Source organism: Thermobia domestica, chromosome 18, assembly GCF_964235325.1.
Source record: "Thermobia domestica chromosome 18, izTheDome1.hap1.1, whole genome shotgun sequence".
Classification (NCBI taxonomy): Eukaryota; Metazoa; Arthropoda; class Insecta; order Zygentoma; family Lepismatidae; genus Thermobia; species Thermobia domestica.
The window spans coordinates 131091528-131103957 of NC_137471.1; the positions used below are offsets into that span (position 1 = coordinate 131091528).

The window sequence follows — 12430 nt, forward strand, 5'->3', positions numbered from 1 at the left end:
TAATAAAGAAGAGACTTCCCTATGTTGTCACCTCATCCCAATACAAATTCATGCTTACCATTCTCTTCCTAGTTTCCGTAACTTCATCAAAACAAGTTCAGCCACGCCGTTTCAGCAATTAACAAACTTCCCTATTAACCAAGATAATTGTGATGAGCTAGTCATCCACGTGCGGAGCACCAGGAAGAAGCGAAAGCTAGGAAGTAGAACAAAACCAGGGAACACGAGACCCTCCAGGTGAGAAGTGTGACAGAAGCCGCCAGAAACACACTTTAGACCCCTATTCAGAAGAGTCGTCGTAGCAGCAATTGAGAGACGGTCGGCACGCCTGGGCCCTCACCATCCATTGCATGACAGAGGTGTCATTCCAAAGAGGCCAGGACATCTGGGAGCTGTTGCCCTGAGGTCGAGAGGTTCTTCACTCTCGAACGTGAGGTCCAAGATCGATACCAGACGGAACCACTCAACAGATTGGAGAATAAGGCTTCACCCAATATTTGAAGAGGCTCATCACATCGAAATGGCTGAGGTACAGTAAACCCTTTCCTTTCCTAACCTTTGCGTCTCTGTGATTTCTTCTATTAGAAAACATGCATTTCATTTCATTCATCCCCAATTAATTACTTCAGCGCTGTACTGCTCAGATCCCCACGTACTTTCTCTCTTGCCATGCGAAGTGCTATCCCCACATTCTTTCAGTAAAGAACTGATAATTGAGCAAATAACTGTGGTTGTAACCCCACAGTATAGTACAGCAAGATGGTGGAGATGTGGACCTTTACTTTGTGAAGATTTTTGAGGCCTTTGCCTAGCATTTACGATTTTGTTTCTCCTAATAAAGAAATGCAGCTTCTGTGAGACATTATTATTATAAATTCCTAATCATAAGACTTTTAAATTAACGTCAATCCATCGATTTTTTTCATATCATTTTTTTGTTACAATTCTGTTACATCAAACCATGTCTTTCTTATTATTTATTTTTTGAAGTGACGCAAAGATGGGGTTTATTTTAACTTTAAATATGTTGTGTTGACACTGATTTTATGTGCATGTTTACTTAGCATTTTCTGCATGTTTCGATTATTAGCTGAACAGTATCTACAGCCCTTTGATGATCTAAACGATATTTCCACTACGCAGTACTTTGAACCCAGAGGCGGTCACTCAATGGAATGAAGGGAATGAGTCATTCCCCTGTGATATAGGAATAAAATAATATTATAAAGTACTGAAATAGTTTACTTAAGCTTCAAATTATTTATGTTAAAACCTTTTTATTTTACTTATTTCTAAGTTTAAATACGCCAGAAGCTAACGTAGATAGTCATTCCAACGCGCAGCTCTTTCGATGCATTTTGCGCAGCGCCCTAGTCGGAACGAGCCGGCTCAATTGCCTTGCCGTGCCGTGGTGTTGCGAGTGGGAATGCATTTTTGTAAGCATTCCGTAGAAACAAGTGTGTGCGGGTGTAGTGCGATATATATATATATTTTTTTTCGTTTCGAACTGCAAATTGAAATAGCCTAAACTGTTTCGCGGAGTAAATATTTATTTTAATGAGTTAAAATTTGGATGTTCAGGATTATACTTGGTTTCTTCAAGAAAAACTTGGATTATTTCGCAGGTTTGTAAAGTGCATGTCTTTCCTAATACCTGTGGCGGCTATGCTAGGAAGGGAATGACTATCCAGTTTGCATTCCATCAGCTTTAACCTATGGCAGCGTCGACGCAAGCCAGTGAGGAGAGTGGGGTGGGGGAAATACAAGATTGTGCATGCGTGTTAGAAACTTTAAAAGGGCGGTCATTTAATTCCTTTAGTTTTCAAGATAAAAAAGAAATAATTTCACAAGGACGATATACACCCGATCTGACACATATACAAACAAAAACAAAACGCTGTATTCGTCATTTTAATAAGCAACAGTATGAAAAGACAGACTGGTTATTTGGTTGTAGGAAAACTTCAAAATTGTACTGCTGGCCTTGCCTGTTATTTTCAAACGAAAAAGGCACTTGGAATCAGTCAGGGTTTGATGACATGAACAATTTATTGAAAGCTACGCAACGTCATCAGCAATCACAAAATCATATTCGATCGCAAATCTGTCTCACAACTTTTGGCTCAGTACGAATAGACTTTCAGCTAGACCACCAACTTAAGCAAGAGACTATTAAGTATAACGAGCAAGTGAAAAATAATAGAAAAGTAGTACGACGATTGATTGATGTAGTTATATTCTTGGCTTGTCAAGAACTTAGTTTTAGAGGCCACGTGGAAGATAAAGACTCTGTTAACAGGGGGAACTATATTGAATTACTTCAGTTATTAAGAAAATATGATGAAGTTTTAGACAACCATTTTCAAACAGCTACAGTATTTTCGGGACTGTCAAAACACATACAAAATGACCTGATTCAAAGCGTTGCCACTGTCATAATAAATGAAATTAAAAAGGAAATAGCTGATTCATCTTTCATTTCTGTGATACTAGACGAAACGAGTGATATATCATCACATTCTCAACTCTCAACAGTTGTAAGGTACATTCTTCCCGATGGAGAAGTTGTTGAACGATTTCTGGGCTTTACAGATGTCAGCTCAAATCGCACTGCAAGCGCTTTAGCACAACACGTTTTCCAAACTCTCGAGAAGTATGATAGTGGTTCCAAACTAGTCGCTCAGTGTTATGACGGTGCTGCAGTCATGTCTGGCGAAATTAATGGCCTTCAGAAGAAAGTTAGGGATAAATATCCTGATGCATTGTTTATTCATTGTTTAGCACACCGGCTTAATTTAGTACTCTCTCAGTCAGTGTCGGCTATCAAAGAATGTAATTTTTTTTCATGACACTTAGTAGTTTTGCCTCTTTCTTTTCAAATTCCACTAAACGGATGGCAGCTTTAGATTCAGAAGTTAAGAAGAGATTTCCTAAAGTATGTCCCACTAGATGGAATTACAATTCAAGGCTTATTGAAACAATAGTAGAGTACAGAAATGAGTTGACGAATCTGTTCTATACTATTTTAGATAATCCACAAGAATGGGATAAAGACACATATCATGAAGCCCGGGGATTTGATTCTGTGCTTTCTGACTTTGAGTTTAACTTCTTGCTACTAACGTTCAGCGAAATATTTTGTTTAACGGGCTCCCTCTACGACGTACTCCAGACCAAGTCACTTGATATAAATTACTGCATTAAAAAAATGAAGGAAACAGAGGAAATTCTGAAAGTCAAAAGAAATAATTTTGATTCAGTATGGAACAATTGTGTCGCAAATGTAGGCCCTCCCAGGAAAAGACGTTGCACAAATGACGGTAGTGATATGAAAACACATTATCGTCGTTTATATTGTGAAATATATGACGACATATGCAGCCAGATTGAGCTTAGATTCAGTAATTTAGGAAAATTGACATTTCTTCAGTTACTTGATGAAAAGAACATACAAAAACCATTCCCAGATGCAGAATTTTCTTCACTGAAAGAAAGTTATGGTCAATACTTCGATTTTGCCCGGCTCAGAAGCGAACTCTGCGTTGCATATTCTACAAATGAATATTTACCAATGGGTGTTCCAAAACTTCTTGTCTATTTGAAAAGGACTGGATTGTCATCGTCTGCTTTCAAAGAACTCTATAAACTTTGTAGTCTGATTGCCACAATACCAGTTACAAGTTCTACTGCTGAACGCTCTTTTTCTGCACTTAGACGAATTCACACATTCTGCAGAAACACTCAAGATCAAGAGAGACTGTCTGATCTATCCTTGATATCTATTGAAAAAAAGTTGGTGAAATTGCAACAAGCTGAAAGTGATGATGAGTTTTATAATCGAGTGATTGAAGAGTTTGACAAAAAAGGGAGGAGAATAGATTTAAAATTTAAGTGAGGCAGTAGATTTTATAATAGGTTGATTCAAGAGTTTTTCAAGAAAGAAATAATATACCTAAAATTTAAGTTACATAGTGAATTTTATGATCGGGTAATTGAACAATTTGACAAGAAAGGAAGAAAAATAAACTTAACATTTAAGTGAAGTGTTAAACAGTGGTGACTTTTTTTTAGCGGTTGATTGAAGAATTTGACAGAAAAGGAAGACGAATAGACTTAAAATTTAGATGACATGGTGAATTTTATAATCGAGTAATTAACGAAGAATTTGTCAGGAAACGATGGAAAAATTTAAGTGACAAGTGAGTACTATTATAAAATATTTCAGTTGTTTGTAGTATTAGGTACCATAACAATTGCTTCCCTCATTCTATAAGTCACCGACCGCCACTGTTTGAACCCATAATTTGTTCATCACCGATTACCATTCCAGTTACTAGAAATTTGTATACCAATCTTAAAGACAATTTGCATTTATCTACCCCAGTTTCAAGTATTTCTTATTCTTTCACACCGGACAGTTTAAACATGGCCCAGAATAATAGTGAGAATGTAGAAGATTCATTGACCTCGATTCATACGATAGTAAGGCCCGAACCATTTTATGCTAAATTAGGAGAAGACATCACACGGTATTTGCAGAAATACGAGGCTATTGCCTCCATCAATAATTGGACAGGCAGCGGCGTAGCGAGCATTACAAGATTGGGGGGGGGGGGATGAAACTTGAAATTGCCAAGTCTTGATTTTAAAAATGCCAAGTCTTGGTAAAAGAAAGAAAAAATACTAAGTGTTTCGAAAATCTTAGTCTCACTTTTACCAACCCTGCGGAAAACTTTACAGCAACCTTATTTTCATATTCGTCCCATTCCGTGCCCCATCTGAGATACGAATACGAACAGCCCCCGGTTTCGAGTAAAATTTCACACCTCAACTCAGAATCATTATCATCTCCCACGATGCACAACTGTTATTTTTGACAACTTATGGCTAGTTTAGGTAATCTGCTCCAGTCAATCGTCACCAGAAATGCGCAGATTTTTTCTCTTCTGTCCTCCAGTCTCCTCCCACTTAGATTTCATAATTTCGCACTCTGATGAAAATTATTAAATACCGGCAAGAAAAATACTAATATATAACCTCCCTTTTAGGTGCCCTTCCAACCACAAGCCCGGGGCACGTGCCTCGCTTGCTCCCCCATGAGCTATATAAGTAACATACAATGGTTACGTAATGCTTTGACTTATAAATACTACAAAGAAAGGAAGAATTGCAATTTTTGTTTTACTTTCCGAAAGAACCAACTACGTGATTAAAATAAAGTAGGAAAGGCAATACATTTGTATGAAATGAAGTGAAACTTTTGGAATCATGCACTTAGGTTCATAGCGGAAGCGACAGAACGACTTGACTCATCCATTGTAGCTTTCGTCCATCGAACAACATTTCCAGAAACCTACTGTGTCCCCCTGTGCCGTGCCATGGGAAATCAGCATCCGGGGCGAGAGTATACGACGGCGTCCTCTTACATATGAGTTAGGGCAACATATCATCCGCGAAGCGCCACCATGGTTGGCGCGAAGCGTAAAAAAATTTTCAAAAATAAACCCTGCTTTTCCTTGATTTTGAGCACCTTTTATTACTTTTTTCCTTCCATATTATTTTCCTAACATGAGTAACATTATAGGACCACTTCCTAAAGCAGAAAGTGGATTTAAGTACATACTAGTAATATTCCAAGTAATTTTTCCTTTCTCTCTTTTTCTTTCATTCTCTTTTTTCATTTTGCTCCCCAATTATGCGCCCCCTTTCTTGGGCGCCCGGAGCTACCGCCCCCCGTTATGCAAGGTACTGATGATACCATTCGCAAAACACACTTTTGTTCAGTTCTCCCTACTCGAAAAGCCCTGTAAATAGAAGATCTTACTGCAAAACAGAACTGAAATAAGCTATTCTTGTCCTCTATATTAAATGATCACCTTTTGTTTTAAAGCGAAAGGTTTATTCACATACAAAGCATACACGGTTACACATTACAAAGTATATTCACTCTGGTATCAAAATCTACTTTCCTTTGACATTTTACTATTAGAAAAAAATTACATACAATACATAGTAAAAAGTTTATACTTATATACCTGCCATGTTTTCTTCATGGGAATACGGGACATCTTAGATCCCCTCCGCCCTCAAACTTTCCAACAAAATCCAATAAACTATACCTCTGGTTATGAATAACAGTTTAATAGGCTGCGGTGGCTCAGAGATATAGCGTTCACTTCTGGTGCATGGGGTCCTTGGTTCGATCCCAGCTCACTTCCAGTGAGCTTTGTAGTGGAAAAACACTGTATGCGTGGGTTTCTCGGGGTTATCCCGTTTCCTCCCACTTTCTTCATTCCACCATCTCATTCATTTCTCATCATCACCATCTCCTTTAGCCTAGCCGACATTTATTTTTTTCAACAATATAATAGGTGGAAGTTCCCTAAGCTGCAGCTACTTTTCTCTCGTCGTTCCCTGCAATTAACTTTACGGACTGAAGATGTTTACAATCCAACTACAATAAAAAAAATGCCTTAAAAACTTAAGATAATGTCTTATAAAAATGTTTTACAGAAAAATAATATGCAAACGGTTAAAATCAGTGATACAATCTACATTCAATATTCTTCGCGCGTTTAGCAATATTTATTTACAAGTTAGTATTTGCCAAAATTACGTTTGTCAGTTTAATCTGATGAAAAGTTGATTTTTCTCCTTGTGTCGTGTATAATTGTCAGAACCAGATTACATATTTCTAAGCCCTGGACGAAGCACAATTCTGTGCCCATAACCTCTCAAAAATATTATAATTCTTGTTACGGTACTTTATTTAATGTCTCTCTGAAGAAAAGTCACTTATCTTTCCTATACTTGTGTAGAAACAGTCAAAGCCATCTTACCTTTTTGTCTTTTTTTTTCTTTTTTTCTTTTTAATGTTGGAGAGTGTCCGAGTTTCCACCAGGTACAATGTTAAAAGCATTGTTGCGAATTTCGCTCGCTATCAAGTCGGACAGGGTATTGTGATAACTTGATCAAAACTGTTACATGCTACACTTCGTTGTTCATTCACATTATCCCAGCCACTTCATTACTTTACGAATAAGCTTATATTGATAGCAGAAATGGGATGGAATTAAAATATGGGACATTTGCCTGTCCCTACTAAATTTGTTGGGACGCGAGATTCTCGGGCCCAAAATCGGGACTGTTCCGTTTTTACGGGACGTATGGAAGGCTTAATACTAACCAGTCACTGCCTTGTTCTTGTTTTATTAATATCAATTCTTCCAGTCACTACCTGTTGCCTTGTATACGCTCTTGTATCAAATGCTTTTGCGTCAATTCTCTACTTCCACCGAAACGCCTCTTCTGTCTGTCTTTGCATGCCAACTCTATTCTGCTTTTGTCAATGGTACAGTTCCCGATTTTCATTAAAGATTCTTCAAAATATTTACGAATATCAAATAAAGAAAAGTGAAGTGTAATCACTTGCAACAAGTAAAGAAACTTTAAACGAATATATCAATTTATGTTAAGATTGGAAACTACACAAAACTTATGCCAAGTCTATAGAAAAACTGATAATAATTTGCAGCTACTGGGTACCTAGGAAAATGTTAAGCCGAATAAGTCAATTGAACAAAACGGCATTCTTCAAATTGCCAACTATGTATTTTAATTTGCCAACTTGTCAAGAGATTGGTAACTTTGGGGGGGGGGATGCTCCCCCCCTTTACCCCCCTTAACGACGCCCCTGTGGACAGGCATAAGAAAAAAGCTAATACTATGTACATTGATGAAGGGTCCGGCTGAATTTTGGATGGACAATACTTCCAAAAAACCCGAATTTGCTAATTGGACTTACGATGAGTTCAGAGCGAAATTAATAGAAGCTTTTGGGAGCAACACCATACCTCAGTTAACAGAAAGTGAAATGCGTGCCCGCGAACAAGGAGAAACTGAGAGCATATATGATTATGTTTATTTTAAACTCAACCTCATTTTGAGGGTAGACCCTCAAGCCCCCCCAGCGAAACAAACACGATTAATCATAGAAGGTTTGCAACCTGAGTATTTTAGGGCTGTTATTCGTAAGGAATATGATTCAGTTGAAAAACTGATATCAGACTTAATAACCGAGGAAAAAACAAAGATCTTATTAGAACGGAAAATCATCGAGAAATACATTAAGCGCAATTCGTCAATATTGCAGTCTTCATTAGTTTCTAGTAATACGAATGTTGACCCGATGAATACGCATTCTTGCTCTCAGCCTACCACACAGTCCAGAGCTGTTGAGAAAATTTCTGCTCAGAAAAACGCTGACGCGCATGTAAACTCTCAGGTCCCTGACTCCAATGCACTGCAGCAAATACAGCAACAGTTAGAAAAACTTTCTTTAAATATTACGTCTCTCACTGTAAATCAAGGTCAATCGTCAAACACAGGAAATGCAAGTTCATCTTTTCGTGGTAATAACAAAGGAAGAAGAGGCCGAGGTAGAGGGGGAAACCAAGCTCGCTACTACAACAATCATGCTCAAAATCAAGGGAGTAATGGTGACAGGGGTAACGCGATTGACAATAACTCAAGTGACCAGGGTTCAAGCCCCGCTGCGGGAACTTCTAAACCACCACGTTCTCCTATTGTCTGTTGGCGCTGCCAAGGATTAAATCATATAGCCCGAGATTGTCGCGCATTTTTAAACGAAGAAACGGAATAGTTTGTCGGGACACAACTATTCGTCATTCTGTGTTACAAGTCCCTATATTCAAGGAATCAGAACTCCCATACATTAATATTAGAGCAGGGAGCGTGTACACTCCATTGTTAATCGACTCAGGATCACAAGTTTCTTGCCTCCCTGAAAATTTAGTTCCTAAAGGAGCAAAGAAAATAGCAATTACCACAAAATTAAAGGGAGTGACGGGCAACACAATTGAAGTATCTCATATTGTTTTTTTGCGTTTCTTCATAGGAAAAAAGAGCTTTACGCATCCGTTCAGAATAATTCCTCGATTTCCATTTAAGCCCTTGCTTGGTCAGGATTTCTTAACATCCCATAATGCTTTCCTGGATTTTCAGAACAATATTTTTTCAGTCAATAGATTTGGGAAACCACCTGTAAACCAGCTTCCACGTAATAACAATGAGGGTGTAATTTCTGAAACTTTAAAAGAGAAATTAGCGTCTCTTTCTAAAGCTATTTACACACTTTCTGAACGAATAGTGCTTCCAGCGAAAACGCATACTCGAGTTTCTCTCACTAAACGTTACGACATAGGAGGGAATAAGAATCTTTTAGTGCCAAATATTTCTTTGCAGAATAAATTAGAAATTTTTATTCCTTTTTGTATGTCACCATGTCAGCCTTGTGTATGGATTACGAATCCTACTATTAATGACATAACGTTAAACGAGGGTCAAGAAATAGGGTTAGCCGAAGAATTTGAAGAAGTATCAGAGGAAGACTCTGCTTATCTAGTAGGTCAAATTCAGGAGGAATTGTCACCGGAAATTTTAGAAAAAAGAAAACTGTTTGACAGGTCCCAAATTCAGGTTAACCCCGAACTTTCTGAAAGTGATAAAGAGAAATTTTATGATCTCGCTTATCGTTATAGTGATATTTTCATGTGGCAAGATCAAGATTTTTCTTTTGCTAAGGATTAGGAATATCAGATCCAGCTCAAAGACCACACGCCCATTTGCAAACCAGCCCTACCTATACCGTATCATTTGCGCGCTGTAGTTAAAAAACAGCTGGATAATTTATTACAAAGAGGGATCATTTCGAGAACTATATCCCCATGGAACTCACCTATTCTCTTAGTTAAAAAGCGAACAGGTGATTATCGTTTTGTTTCTGATTTTGGGCTGTAAATGTCCAATGTAGGGTGGATTCTTTTCCGATTCCTAGCATGGAGGACGTGTTAAATCGTGTTTCTGGAAAGAAATTTATTACAATGTGTGACCAAAAAGATGCCTTCTTCCAAATCCACATTACAGAAGATATCAAACCAATCACAGCATTCTCTGTTCCGGGGGAGGGATCCTTTCATTATAATGTGGTTCCCCAAGGATAACTTTGTTCTTCTGCGGCGTTGAACCGGCTCATAAAACTGACATTAGCCGATATTCCATCGCTCCATATATTGAATTATCTAGATGACTATTTTATAGTAGCTGACACCATACCGGAAATGTTAGAATTATGCACATTACTTTTTGATGCTTTTCGCAAGCGAGGTTTAAAATTGTCTCCAAAGAAAACCAAGTTTGCACAGACTTCTGTAGTTGTTCTTGGACATAAAGTTAATAAATATGGTATTTCTGTTTCTGACAAAGTGATTGACACTATAAAATGTTACAAACGTCCTAAAACTAAGAAACAACTCAAATCATTTTTCGGCACTTGTAGTTTTGTGAGACGCTTTGTAAAGAATTTCAGTGAAATTTCAGCTCCTCTCTTACAATTACTTAAGCGTGATGCTAAATATAGCTGGAAAAAGCCACAACAGGATGCTTTTGAAATACTCAAAGAAGCAATAATAAATTCACCAACTTTAATGAACTATCACCCCAACAGACCATTATTTCTGTACACGGATGGATGTAAATCTGGCGTGGGGGCGGTTGCTAAGCAACCAATTGATGATAACCCTGACAGTGAATTAGTTCCTATTGGGTATTGTTCCCGGTCTCTAAACGCCACAGAAAAAAATTACTCAATATATGAGATTGAGCTTCTTGGGGTGCTGTATGCATTACGTTCTTTTCGTTACTGGCTTATCGGAAGACATTTTTTTCTAAAAACAAACTGTAGAGCAATCATATTTCTGAAACAATCTAAAAATGTTAGTGGCAAGCTAGCTCGGTGGCTTTCTCAACTAGAACAATTTGACTTTACAATATCCCATGTCTCAGGAACCGCCAATATAGAAGCTGATAATATCAGTCGTTTTGCTTCCAATAAAAGAGATCTCGAAGATGAAAAGTTAAGTTCAGAGGACCCTGTGTTTTTTTTTCTAGAAGATAACACCGATATTAATATTAGCGAAGCTCAGAGAGAAGATAATGTTCTTAAGCACATTATTGACTGGCTTGAGGGCAAATCTAAAGACAATCAGTATGAAAGACAAGCTTCCTGTTATGAATTGCGCAATAACATTCTTTACAGAAAAAACAAAACACCTATGGGTATGAACTACTTGCTTGCCATTCCTTTGTCATTGCGGGAAACAGTTTTTAAGAAGTGTCATGAGGAGATTTTGAGAGCCAATCACTCTGCTTTTAGTAAAACATATAAATTATTAGTTAACAGTGTATATTTTCCTGACATGAAACGTTTTGTATATAGACGCTGTAGAGAATGTCTTCACTGCCAAATGTTAAAGAAAAGAGTTGGCTTGAGTTATGGTAAGCTGCAAACTCACCCTAGTGTTATGCCCTTTTACCGGCTATATTTGGACGTAGCTGGGTCTTATTGCCCTAACAATATTTTGAAACACAAATATTTTGTGGTCTGTGTGGATGAAGCCACAAGATTTTGTATAACAGCTAGTATTCCAAACACCACTGCCAATACTTTGGCATCATTCCTTTTTAATGACGTCATTTTAAAATATGGGTTATTTTATGAACTCTGCCTAGTCAGGGCAGCTGCTTTTACAAGCGCCATATTTAAGGAATTGTGCAATAGGGTGCATCGAATTTCCACTTTTTTTGAAATCAGCTTACCCTTAGTGATATTTTTTTTGCGAAATGGCCTCCATATAACGTGTAAAAAATTGCAAGTCGATTGGTCAATATCTTTAGGTGCCACCAACGGCCAAAAGTTTTAAAATTTTGTTAAAAATTAAATTTTATTTTTAAAAAAATGTAAAATATCTAGTTTTATGAAATATGGTTATCCTATGTGGTTTTGTTTCTGTAAAAGGTCAATATTTTACGTGAAAAAAATTTCAGCTTGATGAGTCAAGTCATTCAGGTGCCACCTGTGGCTTAAAATATGGACAAATGTGTCCCTACTTTTTCATTTTTTAAAATTAAGTTGCATTGTTTGTGATTCATTCAGATCGTTAATTAGATAAGAAAGATTTTGTTTTACATCTGCAGCTATTTGCTTATTTCCAAACGTTAATGATGGAAATAACCCAGAACTCACCATGAGGAGGTGGCTGTAGTTCGAGTTCCGCCCACCCGTATATACTAATGTTGCATATGGTAGTGCAAGTCATATTGTTACTCTTTTACCTCAAACTGTTTTTCTTTTCTTTTTTGTATTACATTCTGGTATGTTTTTTCTTGATTGTAGTGTTGATAGGACAAATCTATGTCGTGCTTCTTGCCCACATACCGTTGATGCCGCTTCTGTCCCCAACTTCACAATTCTTTCTACCGCTCGAGTGTGAAAGGGTAAGGATGTAATATATTCATTAGCCATTGGAGCCGTCTTTACATTTTCTCCTAGCTTCTGCACGCTCAAGTGTTT

At 37.5% G+C, this 12430-nt stretch overlaps 2 protein-coding genes across 2 annotated transcripts; both read left to right on the plus strand.

Annotated features, from left to right (window-relative positions):
* The first annotated feature begins 1715 nt into the window (after positions 1–1715).
* LOC145675248 (zinc finger MYM-type protein 1-like) lies at positions 1716–2849 on the plus strand. Its single transcript, XM_081745631.1, has one exon. It carries the CDS (start codon positions 1716–1718, stop codon positions 2847–2849), a length of 1134 nt encoding a protein of 377 aa, XP_081601757.1.
* A 44-nt stretch (positions 2850–2893) lies between these two features.
* LOC145675249 (zinc finger MYM-type protein 1-like) lies at positions 2894–3895 on the plus strand. Its single transcript, XM_081745632.1, has one exon. It carries the CDS (start codon positions 2894–2896, stop codon positions 3893–3895), a length of 1002 nt encoding a protein of 333 aa, XP_081601758.1.
* Positions 3896–12430: the final 8535 nt, after the last annotated feature.